This window comes from Corythoichthys intestinalis, chromosome 20 (genome assembly GCF_030265065.1).
Source record: "Corythoichthys intestinalis isolate RoL2023-P3 chromosome 20, ASM3026506v1, whole genome shotgun sequence".
NCBI classification, from domain to species: Eukaryota; Metazoa; Chordata; class Actinopteri; order Syngnathiformes; family Syngnathidae; genus Corythoichthys; species Corythoichthys intestinalis.
The window spans coordinates 21,738,110-21,756,391 of NC_080414.1; the positions used below are offsets into that span (position 1 = coordinate 21,738,110).

At 40.0% G+C, this 18,282-nt stretch overlaps 1 protein-coding gene across 7 annotated transcripts; it reads right to left on the minus strand.

Annotated features, from left to right (window-relative positions):
- Positions 1–95: 95 nt before the first annotated feature.
- Positions 96–17,718, minus strand: u2surp (U2 snRNP-associated SURP domain containing). Of its 7 annotated transcripts, none has more exons than XM_057824779.1 (26): positions 17,627–17,718; positions 14,095–14,187; positions 13,672–13,786; positions 13,469–13,593; positions 13,323–13,393; positions 13,148–13,236; positions 12,961–12,996; positions 12,754–12,836; positions 12,447–12,612; positions 9,390–9,601; positions 9,087–9,130; positions 5,588–5,692; positions 5,436–5,502; positions 5,151–5,314; positions 4,895–5,057; positions 4,734–4,813; positions 4,494–4,581; positions 4,270–4,407; positions 3,724–3,913; positions 3,542–3,622; positions 3,413–3,464; positions 3,186–3,258; positions 2,955–3,065; positions 951–1,072; positions 681–881; positions 96–524 (listed from the first exon to the last, which is right to left on the minus strand). In XM_057824779.1, the coding sequence occupies exons 1-26, from the start codon at positions 17,669–17,671 to the stop codon at positions 383–385; spliced, it is 2,856 nt and encodes a 951-aa protein (XP_057680762.1). In that variant the 5' UTR covers positions 17,672–17,718; the 3' UTR covers positions 96–382. The 7 variants fall into 7 exon arrangements, with proteins under 7 accessions (XP_057680762.1, XP_057680759.1, XP_057680758.1 ...); XM_057824776.1 differs by having other exon boundaries at positions 3,186–3,333; XM_057824775.1 differs by having other exon boundaries at positions 3,186–3,351.
- Positions 17,719–18,282: the final 564 nt, after the last annotated feature.

Genomic DNA, 18,282 nt, shown 5'->3' on the forward strand with positions numbered 1-18,282 from the left:
AAATACATGCTTTAATCATAGTAAACTCATTTTCTTATGATGCACCTGTACATTAAAGCATGGCCTATTAAAGGAGAAATAACACGTTGAGCAGATTAGAAATGAAACTTTTATTAGGAATTATTTTCAATGAGGACTACAAAAACAGAAAATGACAGCATGAATGAAAGGCAGACTATTGTCATCACTCTATCAATTCCACTGGGAGGTGTTTAAGGGGACACACAAACAAGCACATTTTTGTACAATATAAAACAGCAATGAGACCCCAGCCTGCCCATGCACACTTCATTGTCTTTATATTACAACAGCCCCATCAGCTCCGTTACACTACAATGTGACGTGGCGGCGTTGGTGGTGCTTTCAAAGGTAGTCTTCGGCGTCAGTGTTTGCTCTTTTTGGATTTTTTGTGAGACCGGCTATGCGGGGACCTAGACTTGGAACGGGATTTCTTGGACGACTTTTTGGGAGTACGGGAGCGCGACCGTCGTGACCGCTTGGGTGTGCGAGGTGATGACGGCGATCTAGGAGAGCAAAAAGTTCAAATTAATGATATAAAATTACACACCAATATAACATAAAACATCTTAAAAACATGCATCACCTGCATTACTTTTTTTAATTGTCATTGACTGATAAGCATCACCATCCTTCCACACAGCGTCCATTTTGTGTGTTACCTTTTTGAAGTCTTTTTGACCACGGATCGGGGCGAGTCCTTGTGGGATGAGCGCGACGACGTGTCCTTTGAGAATGAGCGCTCGGACCTCTCTGAGCGAGGGGACGGTGAGCGGCCCCGTCTGCTACTGCTGCCACTGCCACGGGTGGGGCTGGGAGAGTTGCTGTGTCGCCGCTTCCTTTCCGCAGCCGGGGAAGAGTACCTGTCGAGACAGAAAATGAGTGAACGATTGCTTCGAGAGGGGGGCACACCAAGTGCTTGTTTGACTCACTTGTCTTTCCTGGTCGGCGTGTCTTCCTTTTCCTTCTTCAAGTCTTTTAGCCTTGCATCCGATTTCTCCTTGTCCTTCTTCTCTCGCTCTTTCTCCCGCTCCAATTTCTCCTTTTCTTTCTCCTGCCGCAATGCGACAAATATATTTAAAAAGTTGACCATCATGTTTTGTGGTGTATCTACTTGCATTTTCTGAACCGATTCAAAGTATCTCAATCGTAAAGGGGAAGTTCAGAATTTTTGACATACGTCTTAATTTTAAGGTTAGCGGGGATTAAATTAGTCGATCAGTTTGTTGGTTATTTGCTAGTTGCAGGGCTCTGGAGTGGCTAGGCTAGCATGCCAATAAAAAAAAACAACATATGCATGCATAAGAATCTCACCGATGACCCATGCAGTCAATAGTGTTGGCTATGTTTTCAGGATCATGTTATTAAAACTTAGCATTGCATGTCAAGAATTTTAGTATGAACAGGAACATTTGTAATCTAGCAGCTCTGCGGGGAACAAGCTGTCTATGCAAGCAGGGTGGGGTGACAATACATCGTTTTTTTCACCTGTGATTTTTTTGGGTGGGAATAAAAGGGAGCCCTCCTCCTCCTCCAAATAAATCACCCTGACGCCCTGTACCGTTTATCCGACTATGTTAGATCTAGTTTTTTATTGGCATGCAAGCAAGCACCAATGACCCGGGATTGCTGAGCAACTCAGCGGCCCTGCAACTAACAAATAACAAAGTGCACGTAATTTGTTGAAACCAACTCCACTGACTAATATGCATGTGCCGGTATGAGATTTTGAAGGTACGATAACCGTGGGCAAAAATACCGCGGTTTCACGGTATTGCAATTATAGCTCCAAAATGTGTTATTTTGAGAAGTATGGGTTAAAAAATATATATTTTTTCCGTTGAACAGGATTTTTTTTTTTTTTCAGAACATAGTTGCAAATTGGAACATGAATATATTGTTAAAATAAATTATCAATAAAAAAAACAAATATTTTAAATAAAATTAAAATAAATATAACTTGTAGACTATACCCACAGCCACAGCTCAAGTTGCTCAAGATTAGCGCAACAACAAAATAATTTCTATAAAAAAGTAAAAACACTTCTGAATAAAAATTTTTTTTTCAATTCTACTGCATGACGTTTTTTTGAGGGTGGAAAAGCTTAAGTGAAATTTCGCCATTTTCAGCCACTGTGTCAGCTCTAGTCTACATGATGTCATGCCTATGTGTTAAAAAACAAAGAATTCATAAGTTAATAAGTTAGTTAAAAATCTATAAGTTAAAGTGTAAATATTGTTGTGAAAAGGTTTCATCAAAAAAAAAAAAAAAAAAAAAAAAAAAAAAAAAAAAAAAAACAGAAAAAAAAAACAGAGTGAGACCTCTCCATGATCCAGCGAATGTGGATTTGTGCCTAGGGCAAGAGCATCTTTCGCAATTAGCGATCTTTGATGCTATTCCCTTTTCCCCTTCATTCAAGCGAATCAAGCTTGTTTTCTCACTCTGCGGCTGTAACACTCGACGAAGTTGCACTCCCAGCTAAACCTAGGCTCACACTCGTCTTTGTAAGCTTTTAGTTAGTTTGTATATTGAATTCGAAAGGAAAATGTGTGTTTTGTTTTTGGCGAACTTTTTCATGAAGCTAATCTGTTGAAGCTACTCACACATGGAAAAATACAATTACGTTTTAAATGTATTAATTTTGTATATTCCACTTACCTTGATTTGAGAGCTCAATAAATTGAAGAAAAGTACGCCTAATGTTTGGAGTATTTGTTTTTGTCTTCGCCTGCTGTCTAGCCGATAGAGTCACTTTCACAGCGAATACCGTACTATGGTCTGACGGAAGATTTTAGTGGTTTTGAAACCGCGACGTTTTCACACCACGGTAAACCGTGAAACTGGTAACCGGCACATGCCTACCGACTAATTAACCCCCGCTAATTTGAAAATTAAACCTCATGTCAAAAATTCTAAACTTCCCCTTTAAACCTACCTTCTGCAATAGTTTGTCTCTATAATGTTCCACCTGCTCCTGAAAGCTCTGCCCAGGCTTCTTGGGCCTTTTTCCCGATTCCAGCTCGTCTTGGAACTTCATGACTTTCACCTGGATGGGAATGTTGTCACATTGTTACAGTCCAAAAAGGTATATTTGGGGAAATTTCATTTAATTTTACACTTCAAAAAACAATTATTGTGCCTCTACAACTGTTTTCTAGTGTCTCACCTCGATCTCTCGTAGCTTGGTTCGCTTCTCCTCGTTCATTTCGGACAGTTTGGCCTTCAGGTCCGCGTCATCCCTGATGGGATTAGAATAACTTGGAGTGGCAGTCGCCGAACGGGGGCTCTTCTCGTCATCACTGTTCTCCGCATACCTTCGAGCATGCACAAGCCTGTTAAATTGCAGTACAAGCGACTGTTGTCTGACTGCTGAGGTAATAAACCCCCCCTTACCTTTTTGGCTCTTCGGGTTGATCAAATGCTTCCCATTTTGAGGTGGTTACAGCTGAAGGCCAGACAAACGACAATGTGTTAAAACAGAAATTACTACATTTAAAAATGAAGAGGTTTGACGGGTCTAACCTTGAGACTCCAGCTCAGACTCGTCCACCGCTTCCCATTTTGAAGGCGCCACCTTGAAAGTGACCTCCTTTGATTGGTCGACTTGAAAATGGAGGACAAATTGCGTGTCAGAAATTGTTTTGAAAATAGTCACTGAAGCAAAAGTTTAACTGAAAGTTCATTTGGCGTTTTCCACCACTTACAAGGTACCCCGTCGATATCCTCCTCCATGGTCCTAATGGGAACGCCGTCCAGGTCGTCCAGGGGGGCTCCGTCGATTACGTTCCCATCGATGGGCCCCCCGTCAATTGGCAACCCATCCATGTCTTCGATCGGCGAGCCGTCTACGTACTCCCCTATTGGCGCGCCGTCGATGTCCTCCGTTGGCTCGGGCTGCACAAATAGTCAAGTGTTAGATTGGCATGATGCATTTATTAATCTAATTTTTATCTTTACATTCACCACTAGGTGAAACCCACATAAGGCAGAGGATATGCATTCGGTTCAATCTGTCTGTATGCTTGATGTTCAAGAGAACTCAAGCGCAGATGAAGGGATTATTATCAAACTTGCAGAATATGTTTGCAATATAAAATAGAATAAATTAAATTTGAGGGTTAAGGAGGTGAGAAAATTAATTTTGCAATACAAAAGATTGGGCTTTCAACTCAAATTTGCAGGGTAGTGATATGATGTGAAGAAAAACTTTCATATTTAAATGGACTGCCCTCTCTATATATTTAATTTACCTCTACAGGTACTCCTACAGGTTCCTTTTCGGGTGCCAGGTTCACGAGACCTAGAAATATGTTCTGCAATCTGATTAGGAAGGGGTCAGGATACACGGCCCAGTCCTCCCACGCTCGGAAGCAGGACATCACACGTTGCTGTAACCATGGAGGCAAGTCGGCTCAGTCACAGAAAAACAGTCTGAATTTATAGAAGTGTTTTGCTTGCGTATCCCTGCGCATACCTTAAAATTTTCACTCTGAAGGTGACCTTGGATGGTTTTGTACGTGGCGTTAAGGTCTGCAAAAATCTGGCCGAGTTTTACTTCAAAACTGTAAGCGAAAGGTGGAAATGTCGCAGTTTAATAAAGTATAGGGGCATTTGCACAAAAAATGGAAACACCCCTATGGAGGCAGATTTTAGCAATTTGAGGTAAAATGATCTGCTATCATTATAAAATAAGAACATTTTGCTGAATACTCACTATTTTCTGTAGTAGGAAGCATTGGCTACTTTGGCAGAGGAGTTGTATAGTACGTCTGACACGAGATATAACCGTGCAATCTGAAAGAATGACAAAAGTGTTTGTGTGACACGACTGAGAGGATGTTTAAGATAATTATGATGAGAATACGTTGTGTTTACCTTCTTGGGGAGAGGGGTCTTGAGGATTGAAAGAGATTCCGTGACACATTCCACGATTTCCTCGGCAGCCTCGGCGTGAGTGAGACAAAACAACATGGCCTCAGCGACGTCGCCCCTCCTTGGCGTCAAGCCGCGGAGCATCTCCTCTAGCTTGTCTCGTTCACTTCGACACAAAGACGAATTTCAAATTTTGTCAGGAAATCATAGCTTTTCAAACACACAGCTACTAGTACTCTATTATCACATCATGTCTTACTCTTCTTTTAAGCTGCCTTTCTTGAGCGAGTCCTCATCTTCCTCCTCATCATCACCGTCATCGTACGGACCGTGGAGGTATGGATTGAGTGGCGGCGGGCGCCAAAGCGACCCGTTTTTAAACATTCGAAAGTCGTCTGTCCGCCATTTAACTGGTGCTTCACCCTAGAAAAATCAGATATGACAATATCAAAACAATGACTGGAGACCACCACGAGATCCTTGATATAGGTTAACATAGTATAGTCAAACAAAATTCTACTCTGCACTGTGTTAAAAAACTAACCTGCAGTATTGTGTAGAGCTTCCACCTATAGTAAACATGCGCTGGACTCTGGTTCTCAAACAGAAACCTTCAGGAGAGAAGAAAAATGAAAATGTCATAACAGCAGAGAGGATGCTTTACAAGTCTGTTGGATGGGGAGCAAGCTAACTGACCTGTACATGGGGTTGTTTATTTCCCTGTTCATTATCATAGCTTCAAACATGGGGCCTTCACGCACCACAAACTCGATCATTCGGTGGATTAGAGAGAGCAAATTCCTACAAGAAAGACACAGTTAAAGCGAACAGATTCAGACCGGCTGGGAAGTACACATGGCTAAACTAAACAACATTTCTATTTATGCTAGGTGGTTTAAAATGAACAATTGCCTCTCAAACGAAAATATAAAAGTAACGAACTTTAAATGAACTACTCTAGTACAGAGCCCCAAAGGTACATCGGCAGAAATAAAATAATCTGGTGCGCGCCAGAAACTATCTGGTAAAAATTTGCATTATATAGCATTTAAGCCAGCGGACTTTTGCTATGAAAGTTAGCCAGTCACGACAACGTAACAATTGGCTAACTTTCATAGCAAAAGTCCACAATCTTAAATGCTATAAAATGCTAACCTTTACAAAACTGGCTAACTTGCACAGCAAAAGTCCATTAGCCTAAATGCTACATAATGATAACGTTTACAACAATTGGCCAACTTGCATAGCAAAAGTCAGTTGACTTAAATGCTATATAATGCTAATGTTTACAAAAATTGGCTAACTTGGATATCAAAAGTCCGTTAGCTTTAATGCTATATGGTGCTAAAGTTTAGAACAATTGGCTAACTTGCATAGCAAAAAAACGCTAGCTTAACTGCTTTATAATGCAAATATTTAGTGGGCACTAGATTGCTTAAATTTATTTCATTTCTGTTGATGTCCATTAAGGGGCTCCATAACTCACGCATTATGAAGGTAAACATTTTTATTTTGAATTTGACCTCAACGGAGGTTGCTCGTCAAACTATTAGTGACGAATAGACGAGTTTCCGAATAACACATTTTTTAGCAATTGAATTATATAATCATGACTACCATATTTTATGTGAGAAAATGCTAAATGCTAATGTTAAAAAATGTCTAAGCAGAGAGGCAACATTCAAATTGTCATGTGACCAAGCATAAATTCCAAGCAGGCTATTTCTTCTCATACTTTAGTGTAAATGACTAATCATATTTGTGTTTAATTTAATGTATCCCTTGGTGTCTGCATTGCTTATGTGCAGTTGATTTGAATAATATTAATGCACTGCTCAGACTCTTTCATAGACACTCGGGAATGTGACACACTGACAGGGACAGTTTGTGGACAAAAAAATGATCCACATCTCTCAGTGTGTCACTCTGCTCTGCTGACTTTGTATGTATGTCGTGTGTAAGGGAGCATCAATTAAAGCCGAGTGGATCACTGGCGGTCATTTGTTGGTAGATGGTGGCCAAATTGGACGAATTGATTCATTACGTCATGATGTCAACACAAATCACAATTACTTGGTATTGGAGCCGATCGTACCAATGGCGGGGTACAATCCCGTATACTTTCCCAATCCATCCCATGACGCCTTTTTCGGGTCCCGCGCTGCCGCAGACAGTTCAACGTGTGCTGCTCACCAAGGCCATTGTCAAAGGTCATGACTAGTCTAAGTCATAGTGGCTTGTTTGGATTTGGCAGTGGGGCCGGATTGAGTTCAGGGCCCAAGGGCGTGACAGAGGCCACCAAGGGAGGATCGCAAAGGTGAGCAATGGTCATACGGCGCCTATGAACGGCTAAGATTACATGTGTTGCGGCGACAAATGCAACATGATACGAACGAGTTCTGAACTAACGTGCCAGAGGTATATAGAGGAACCTTCAAAGGTGAACTCAGTCAATTTCATAACGCCAATCTCTTATGGGTGAAACCACAGTTTTTGTTTTGTAAAGAGTCAAAGATGATTGATTTCATCTTTTTATACAAATAGGGCATAATCTGTCAATGTTGTCAGGAGGGAAAAAGTGCCTCTGTATAGGTGAGAAGCTGGGCGAAATGTCTCGACCAATCAGCATGCGAGACTCCCTAGTCGAGAAGGATCTCATAGGGGTGGATGCTGGCCAACGAATCAGAAAGAGTGATTTTGAGTCGTGCGGGCTCTCTCTGCCTTCCGCGTGCCATATTTTCTGGCACGCGGAAATGATGAATATTTTTCCGTGATGCACTGCGGGTGCGAAGGTTGAGCCGCTAAGTAACGAGGGATTACTGTAAGACATTTTTTTGTGTTTTTGTTTTGTGAAGAATAGCTATTATAAAATTATTGTCACGGCACAATGTATTTGCATTATTAAGTCGGTGCTTTTTGCGATTACTCACAGTATCGGGGTATCCAAAGTACAATTGTAAAGATTGTCTTCAAAAAAAAAAAAGTCTATGAGACATGATTAGTAGTCCTATAGATTCGACCTTTTCCACCCAAATTCAAAACTAAAATAAAATTACAGATAGTCCCCGGGTTAAGAACAGGTTCCGTTCCTACGCTGGCGACAGAACCCGAATTTCCGCTTAAGTCGGAACTAACCCATTAATTACCCCTAAATCTCAAAATAACTATCCAAAAGTAAAAAAGTATTGTATTTTGTTCAATGATGGAGGATACACGGCCCCTGGTGGCAGTGTTGGGTCTGGCTGGACTGTCACCTTGTATGCAGACTCAGATGACTGACATGGATAAAGGATAGCTGCGCTCTGGTTTGGCCCACATCAGGCTGTAAGTTGTTTTAGCTAATATATGTTTGTGTATGCATTTGTAATTAAGTTTAGAGTTACAACATGTGGAGTTATGTGTGAGCGATTTGCTATGAGAATTGTACAGTAAATAGGTCAGCATTCGTAGCATTTAAGATGGTGGACTTTTGTTCGTCAAATTAGGCAAATTTAATCTACTAAATTTATATATTGATCAGACTAGATGAAAGTTTGAACACCAAAAAAATGAATAAAATTAACGACTGGAGACTAAATGGCAGACGAGACTTCGGCATCATTAAGTCAAAATCGTGTAAGTCAAATACATCGTAACCCGGGGACTACCTGTATGTGTTTTATGTTCTGTTGCCAGCTTGTCTAGAGTCAGTTTTGTGAGCAGTAATGCAGCTTTAAAAAGACTGGAGACAAAACGGCGACCGTGACTCCTGCGTCGTAAAGTCGAAATTGCCTAAGTCGAGTACATCGTAACGGGGACGACCTGAATTAATATAATGATCAGCAAAAATTTTTGAGGGGCCAACTTCAGCCCCTTTCCATTTTAGTCATTAGCAATTAAGTTTTCCATTAATTTGCTTTTAGTATGCCATTGATATGATTCATCATATTCAATTTTCGCAGAAATGTCTGGTTAACATTCAAATTTGGAGCGTTCCACTTTGGAGGTTCCACGTATAAGTTTGAATGATAAAAAACATGTACGTGTATGTGTGTGCATGTGTGAAGAGATAATGACCAGAACCATTGCTCACATACGCTGTCCAGCCCCCTGTAGCATGCAGTGATCAAATGATCTAGCTTCATTATGGGATGTTGTTTTGTTTACTGAGACTGTACACCAATTTAGGGGGGGAAAAAAGGAAAAAAACATGTACCTTTCTGTTGGGATAACCACTTTGACTATGGCTTGCGACAGAGTCTGTATATGAAGTCACATCAGATAATAAACATAGAACGTGAGTATTGTTAAAAAGGCAACAAGTGAAATATCAAAAATGCATTTGACAAGAGACACTAACCTAGGCAACACCTCTATCCAAAACATTCAGTGTAAACTAATTCAAAGCAACAATCGCTAACAGGAGCTACCTTTCACTCGTGATAACGTCTAACATTTATCAAAACAGAGGTGTAAAATAAAAAAATTTTTTTTTTAAAAAGCTGTCATTCTGAGTTACCTTCTCAAAATCCTCCTTGTTTTTGGGTGGTGGGACCAGTGGGGCATTGGGGTTCTTGAGCCTCTCGCGGGGCTGTGCGTTGAAGGGAAGGCCAGAGGGAGGCGGCGGGAGAGTGTGCTCCATCATGGACGGAGGGATGTAGATGGGATGGGGTGGAATAGGCACGCCTTTACCCCATCCCAGTTTCATTTCAAAGTTCATGATCATCTTTCCTGTAGGTAAAAATCACTCAAATTGAATTCGTACACCTTTTTAAGGGCCAAATTCAAGCGCTTTTTAAGGACCTTCAAGACAAATTTTCCAGTATCTTTTAAACGTTATCCCAATCTTTTATTGTTTTCATGGTGCCTTCTCACAAGTATGCAAACGTCTTACAAAATGTTGTACGACCCCAAAGGCTTGAGAAATTTAGTTTAAAAAATGCCAATCCTAAAACGCCTTGGAAAGGCGAGTTCCTGACGGCAGCGAGCGTTTTGTGGCGAACTCTGAATGCTCCATTTTAGGGTTGTAACAAAGTATCGAAATGGTGATAATGTATATTGTGATACTTTGTATCCTAAAAGATTATCAATATTCTCCTGACAAGAATCGATATATCGTTTTAAAAAGGTGTAACTTATTCTGATCATTTTAGGGCATTTAAATGTCACTTCTTGTTCTGTAACCCAAAATCGACATCAAAATGACTAAAAATGACCCAAATCAACAGAAAGTGACTGAAAATCAACAGCAAATGACCTGGAATGCCCCAAATTTAAACTCATTCATTGCCATCGACCGCCAAAGACGTCCAATTCGTTTGAAGTGGGAGGGTTGCCGAGTTGTTGCATCCCACCCACTTCAAAGGAATTGGACGTCTACTTGTGATCAACCCAATTCAGTTTCATTAGTTGTATTGTCGAATAATGTAGAAAAATTTCCTTACCAATGTATCGAAAATCGGTGAATCACCATATCGTGAAATAATCGTTATTGTGAGCCTTGTATCCCAAATCCTATCATATCTTGAGGTACACAGAGGTTCCCACTAATACGCCTTATCGCTGAGGTGCTGACGTAGTGATAGCATGCTGTTCAGTGGACGGAGACACACACATCACGGCCGAGGAAACCTTAACTCATTTGCTCCCAAAAACGTATAAATATGTTCTATTTTTAATTGTTTCAGTGTCCCAAAAACATATTTATACGTATTTATTTATTTATATCTTGATGAGAGACAGTAACTGCCACAACAGCGTCAGGTTCCACATGCGCTCTGCGGAGCTCACGTTGCGTTACTCCTGAGCAAGATGATGAAAAAAGTGAGAACGATCTTGATCCGGACTCATCAGATTACTGGGAGCCACCTCATTCAACCAGGAGCAGCAGAGAGCCTTCCCTGTTGTTATGTGCGCAAATAGTTCCAACAGTTCAGTAGTTATGTGTAAATAAATTGTTACTTTGCAATCAAAACCTCTATTTGTCTTGTTATTTGTTATTTTGTAAAACGAAAACATTATTCAGATGCTTGGGTTGTCACAAAAGCGAAAAATGGCTGTGTTAAAGTCAAAGTTATGTTCGAAATGTACGCTTTTACAAAAAGCTCAATTTCTCTGTTTTTTCATCAGAAATTGGAAAATTGCTCAAATGAAGCTATTTTCTAATGCTGAGTTCTAAAGAATGGAAAAAGATTTCAACTAACTTTTTTTTCTGCTGAAAGAAGAGAGTAATCTTTCTTTTGGTGGGTTCCATGTCTATATAGCAATAGAACAGTTTTTTCCTGTGGGCCTTGCAAAAAAACTCAAAATCCAGTAAAATGGTCGAGAGCAAAGGGCCTTGCTCCGGTGAAAATGGCTGGGAGTAAATAAATTAAAGTTAATAAATGCGCTTTCTTGAAGTTTGGGACACTCGAAACATGGCTATTGCTAAGGTAAATGATATCCCAAATGGACGTTTGTGTGGGCCTGTAGTTCACAACAGCAACAACAAAAACATATTCTGTTCTTGCAGAAACTAGTAAAGCTAGGCTGTTAGCCTATTACAATCTCTCCTACACCTCAAAGTAAGATAAGTGGCCGTTTTATTGTGTAACAAGGGTAGTCGATTGAGAGTGAAGTGAGTAGGCCTAGTCCTAGCAACAACGAAGCCAAGCTAAGTGGCTCACAGCTGGATAAAACGCCGACTGGCAGAGGGGTGTGGAAGTCGCGAAAAAAAAAAAAAAAGACCAAAGAGGAACTGGTCATGCGATAACAGTATTGTACGAAACCATAGGAAATGCACATGTACACATTTAAATACCACTATTTGTTTAATGTTCCGTTGATTTAACTCCAAACTACTAACGCATGGAATGAAATGCTTGTACTCTTGGGAGCGACGATGTGACATCAAGGTAAAAAAAAACTTCAGAACAAGCCTGTAGCAGCGATGAAGCAAAGTTATTCTATTTTCATTTATTTAGGGTGCTGAAAATGTTGCTCTGTAATTCACCGCCAAGCCACTAGAGGGACGCGGATTTGTCTTTGTACGGTTTTGGGGGACTTGTCGAATTCCTTTAGTTCTTCTATGGTCATAGATAACAATAGCAATGGAGATGGAACATGTGTATTTGCAGCTGCAGCTAATCAATGTTGAACAACAAATGTTAGTAATAAAAATATTGAAGCGCCTGCGACACAGAAGACGTTTGCCAATGTTTGAAAAAGGCAGTGTTGTTGTGCTGAACTGTAAACAACGTTCAGGGCAGACCAAACACAGTCCTCTGAGGTTCACGTCACGACACGTTGGTGACGCGTAGTCAGGATTTTTTGGGAGGCGCACGTCAGGCTAAGGCGTAGGGTCGTAAACCGGGTCTGCGCTAACGGCGTAGGTCTGCGGTCAACGCAACGCAGAAACATAAATCAGCCTTAACACGTCCAAGCATTTTCAAGGAGCATTTTTCAAACCTTGAAAACACGACAGTAAAATTAAGGCATTTTCAAGGATTACAAGGAACCGTATGAACCCTGCATAGCCAATCAAGCATTTTCCGTGCATGACAGAAGGAAAGCATCAGAAGCAAAAAAGCCAAAATACCGTTAAGGTTTTTAAGAGCCCGCTCGGCATCCCTCCTGTTCATAAAGGCCACAAAGCCACAGTTCCTCTCCCGTGCCCTCTCCTCGTCCGTCCTGGGCCACATGATCTTCACGCTGGCCAAAGGTCCGTAGCGGCCAAACTCTTGACACAACATCTCCTCGTTCATCTAACAGAAACCAGGACATCGCATGTGTGACGCATCTTAACTGACCAAAAAAGTTATTTAGAGGAACATACAACCATTCATGCTCACATTCACACCTACGGACAATTGATTTGCTGCCAAATGAGGTGCCAGTGAATATACCTGCGGATTGATGTTTCCCAGATACAAGTTAGTGGTGGAGGGGTCGCCAACGTCGTGCGAACCTGGCGCGCAGTCGTCTAAAACTGCACACACACAAAAGGGGAAGGCAATTTCTAACTGCTGTTCGAAGAATGGACATGTGTTCTTAGAAAAAAAACACATTCGGTAAAATATATTCACTGCCACTGTATTCAAAGTCAAAATTACCACTGGATGGACGGTTTCTTCGCGAAAACCCATCCGCTAAAAGAAGCAGAGAGGCAGTGTAAATTTTGCTTTTAGTCAAACCCGCCTTTAAGCTGGCGCAAATGACTTCCAGCCAAAATAGCCCTTGTTTTTATTATTATAGTTGTTGCAAAAACAAAAGTTGAGGAGTTTTTAAAGGGACACTTACATGAACGTCTTCCCTCCGTGCCACCCAGTGGTTCAAAACGACTAACTCGTCCTTTCATTTTGTGCCTTTCGTCCCTCTCCTCTTGGATTCTTAAAGGAAATGCAATCAAGAATGTTATGAGCTTATGAACATTTGGATAAACGAGGTGCTTATATACACTAATATTCTGACATACTGTTTAAGCTCTTCTTTGAAAAGCTCCAAGTTGCTCTTCTTCTTTTCCTTTTCATTGGTCTTTTTGATAGACTGCAAAACAGATGTGAAATAAAAATAATGCAAATGACAGTAGTATGTTTTTGTTAACTCAAATGCAATACTCACGTGTCGCTTGTCTAATGGTACAAATTGAGTTGGGGTTTCCAAAGGCAGGATGCTTTTAGTTTGGTACTCAAACCGTGACTTGGGTTTGTACAGTTTACCCCTTTTCTCGTCTGTTGCTGCCTCCTCTGATAAAGAACAAAAACAACATTGAAATAACATGAACTGGGTCTAAGCACTCATGTAAAATCCAGGAATAATAGTACCTTTTGTAGCATTTGCGATCCCACCGCGGACAAATGCTTTGATCTTCCCCTCGCCGCCGCCTTCAAACGCAGCAAGGAACTCCTCGTAAATCTCGGCCGCTGCACGTTCATCCTCCTGAATAGAGGAATTTTGTTTTTAAAATCATATGATTCATTTGTACCTTTAGCTGCAGATTTAAGAATGCAGTGACCCCCGCTGATTAGCTAATTGCTATAGGGCAACAATGTATTTACTGAAAATGGACAGCAATTTTTTTTTAATAACGCCCTTAAATGCCAGCCAAACGCCCTTTTCCTTCTTAAGCATTACATTACTGGAGGATTCCAGTAATCCGACGTCTAGGCGAGGCTCCTTGTGGGGTCGGCGCCAAAGAAAACAGACTAGATTGCAGACTTAGATTATAACAAACAGAAAGGACTCACTTTCTTCTTGATTTCATCCTGCTCTTTCTTGCTGAGGGTTCTCTTGGCCATTTTGCCAATGCTGAAAGACTTCAGTTTGCTTTCTAGCAGCGCCTGTGGATGCAAAACATAGTAGTTTATTTAGACTAGAGATCGACCGATATGGGTTTTTCAGGACTGAAACCGATTATTAGTAGTTAGAGGGGGTGATGACCAATTTTTGGAGCCGATATTCATTTGCAGTAAAAGTGTAAAAATTGGTGGGAAAAAAAATTAATGATGCAAACTCTGAACTTCGTTGAAATGCCTAAAGCATGTTTATTAAATCACACAAATAGAAAATAATAGCTCCGGAAGTGCCTGAATTTCCAAGACTCAAAAACATCTCTTACAAAGTTGAATAACAGGGTAAATAAATTGCTCTCTGATTTTTCCATAGAAAAGAAAGCCCTGATGACCTTATCTAAAATCTTTGAGCAGGATACTAAACCCCACCTTGCTTCTAGTGCTGTGTCATCAGTCGGGAGATTAGGATATATTGTGAAGCACTTTGAGGGCCTTAAAAAGATGGAAAGGTGCAATACAAGTGTACTTCCATTAGGCATGTGCCGGTATGAGATTTTGACGGTACGATAACCTTGAGGAAAAATACCGCGGTTTCAGGTATCACGGTATTGCAATTATTAGCTCCAAAATGTGTGATTTTGAGATGTACGGGTTAAAAAAAGAACTTTTTTCTGGGATTAAAAAAACAAAAATTCTGAACATATTTGCAAATTGGAACATGAATGTAATGTTAAATTAAATAAACAAAAAAAAAAATACAAATATTTTAAATAAAATTAAAATCAATAGAACTTATAGACTACCCACAGCCACAGCCCAGGTTGCTCAAGATTAGAGCAAGAACAAAAATAATTGCTATAAAAAAGGCAAAACACTTATAAATAAAATTAAAATATATCTACTGTACGACTTTTTTTTTTTTTGTGAGGGGGCACAAAGCTCAAGTGAAGTTTGACCATTTTCAGCCACAGTGTCAACTGTAGTCATGCCTTTGTGTTAAAAAGACATAAAGAAGTCACAAGTTACTAAGTTAAAAACGTATAAGTTACTTAAATATTGTTGTGTAAAGGTTTCATCTAAATAACATTGGGAGTGAGACCACTTCTTGTCCAGCGAACGTGCATTTGTGCTTAGAGCAAGATCATCTGTCGCGATTTGCGATCTTTGATATTATTTCTTTTCCTTTATTCAAGCTTGTTTCTCAGTGGCCGTCAGATTTATAACATCGACGAAGTTGCTCTCGCAGCTAAGACTAGGCTAACATTCGTCTTTGTATGTTTTTAGTTAGTTTGTATTTTGAATTTGAAAGGAAAATGTGTGTTTTGTTTTTGGCCAACTTTTTAATGGTGTTCACAGATATGACTTCCTCTCATTCTGCTGTGTTTGTTCTAATGAAGCTACTCAGACGTGTAAGAATACTATTGTACAACATTTTAAATGTATTCGTTTTGTTTATTTCAGTTACCATGATTTGAGACGTCCATAAATTCAAGAAAAGTACGCCTTGTGTTTGGAGTGTTTCTTTTTGGTTCGCTGGCAGAATAGAGCCACTGATACATACAGCAACAACCGGAGAGGGAGGGGTGAGCGCTGCCGCTCCAAGACACTTCTGGCTGCATTTTTGGGAAATGTATAATAGCGAGTATCGTACTACGGTATGACGGAAAATTTTAATGGTTTTAAAACCGTGACGTTTTCATACCACGGTAAACCTTGAAACCGGTAACCGGCACATGCCTAACTTCCATTAACTATTACAATTTAACCAATCAGACGACAACGTGAATCCTAGTGTAGGAGACTGCAGGCAGGAGAGGGGCGCGGCGGCATCTTGCTGAAATAATCCAGTTTTAAATAGATTTTTTCATATCGGCCGGTCGAATGGAAAAAAAAAAAAAAAAGGCTGATACCGATAAACGTCAAATTTCCAAATATCGGCGACAAAAATCGGCCCAGCCGATACTCAGTCTGATTCAGACATAATTGTCTTCATACACTTTATTTGTTGATAGGTCACATTAGCGACTAGAGATGTCCCGAGTCAGTGGATTTTGGGAATCTGCTGATTCAGAGTCCTGATGTAAATTTTTAAAAATTTGAACAAAAGCTCAAAACACTTTACAGTACTGTATTGTTTCCAGTACTTCCTTCTGTTTTTCTGCAGTGCTGTGGTTCATAAAACATATATATTTTCGTTTCTTTTGAAAATACCATAGTATTTTTGGATTATTATTATTTTGTTTCGTTTTAGCCCTTAAAAACCCAATCCTTCCCACTAGATTATGATCCATTGAAAAATGGCATGATCGGCCTGATTTACAATCACGTAATCGGATCGGGGACATCCCTATTAACTAAAACAAAATTAAAAAGAAACTCTTGAAAGCACCTGCTCAAAAAGCCCAGTCTAAATCAATTTTCCAAATCCATAAACATCATAAAATCCATTTTTCCAAGCTTCTGCTACACATGCTTTCCATTTTTTCTAACAAAAATTTCAACTACAAATGCCTCTTTACCATGCTTAAATGATTCTTTCCGATGAATACAGCTGATGGATTGTTTATATTTGGAAAATAGGGTGAGGAAATAATGATCTAAGAGTTATAAAAGTCTGAAACTCGGATTCAACACGAAAGGTCACAAACTGAACCCTTTACAAGGAGTCATACATTATTTCTCACGAGAAAATCACGCAAAGAGAAAAACATTGTCACAACAGAATCAGGACAAATTACACACACAAAATATGAGCAAACACGAAAATGTGGAGGGGAAAAAAAGGGTTTCGAAAGAAACTGTTAAGATCGCCCAGACGAATATTAATGTCAAATTTAAATACATCAACAGAACAATCTTTAAAAGATCTGAGTGATAATGACAGTTGCGTTTAAATTCAAATAATTCAAAATTGTATACCGATACTTACATTATACATTTGCAAGAAATGATCATCTATATGCTTGATATGTTGTCAGCTCGCATTACACACTACGTGCAAAAGTGCTTAATAGTGTGCAAAAGTGCACCACATTTAAGTGTCATAGTTACAACATATCTCTGTTTTAGTTCGGTTTGTTCACAGCAAATTCGCACAAATTGCAGTGGGCCTGCTTCGCCGGTTGTTAGGCCACAGCATCTCCAATTTAAACGCGTTTCGCATTTATAACGTTTTTTCAATTCCACGTCGCTAATGAGATGCACTTAAAATGATCGCTGGGTGATACTTAAGTACGTGGATCTTTCCACGGTGGACGGGATTGCAAGTTTTTAGAGTAGGAATGGCTATCGTTGCTAAGCTAACGCGACAGGATAGCAAGGGTGGCCGCACAAGCCGAGCTAAGGTTAGCATGTTAGCACCATGGCGTACACGCAGGGAGTGACGTCGAGTTAACAATTTCGCCGTCGTTTGGCCCATATTATCACGAATTTCGCTCACACGACGCCAGTGTGACGGAGGGGATGCAGACAGAAATGAGAGAGTCACCTTTGCGCTGGCCTTTTGAGAGCCTCCTGGCGTTCGCTCCGCCATTTTTTCGTGTGGAACTCAAACACAATCGATCACTAACAAGTAGATCGTGGATGGCAAAAATGTGACTGATAGACCCTATTAATCGAGTACCCATCACAACTATTGAAATTGTTTTTATTACGAACAATTGGCTTACTTTTTCAATTTGAGCACCAACATTAAAAATATTACTACTAGTATTAAATATACATGATATGGTAGTTATATAAAATAGAATGGATAGAGACACTGGGGTGCTGCAGCACCCCCTGGTGTTGGGGAGAAAAAGAAGTGTTTTGGTAGATTTTTTTTTTGGGGGGGGGGGGGGTAAAATGTATCAATAAATAAAACATATCGGAACAATAGCGTTTGTAAATAATATACTAAATATATATGTTGGAAAAGTTTTTTGTTTTAATGACATGGTCACCACCTGACACCTTGCTTGCTACCAAATTGGATTCGGCACAATTGGAACGGTAAAGTAGATTGTTGACAGAGGAAGCGTTAACATGGCCCAAAAACAAAAAACAGCGAAATTTTTAAAAATTCATTCGAGCTCAAAAATGAAGATTTGTAGGTTATGATAGTTTATAATAGTGACCAGCGAGGAAAAGTTAGCTGCAGATTTA

What these genes read in the sequence shown, in the direction of transcription:
- u2surp (XM_057824775.1), bottom strand. Translation starts at nt 17,671, where the DNA reads ATGGCGGAGCGAACGCCAGGAGGCTCTCAAAAGGCCAGCGCAAAG. An exon ending in CACGGAGGGAAGACGTTCAT is followed by an intron (nt 12,997 to 13,147) that starts GTAAGTGTCCCT and finishes TGCTTCTTTTAG; the next exon opens with CGGATGGGTTTTCGCGAAGA. An exon ending in CAACCCGAAGAGCCAAAAAG is followed by an intron (nt 3,352 to 3,412) that starts GTAAGGGGGGGT and finishes GCAATTTAACAG; the next exon opens with GCTTGTGCATGCTCGAAGGT.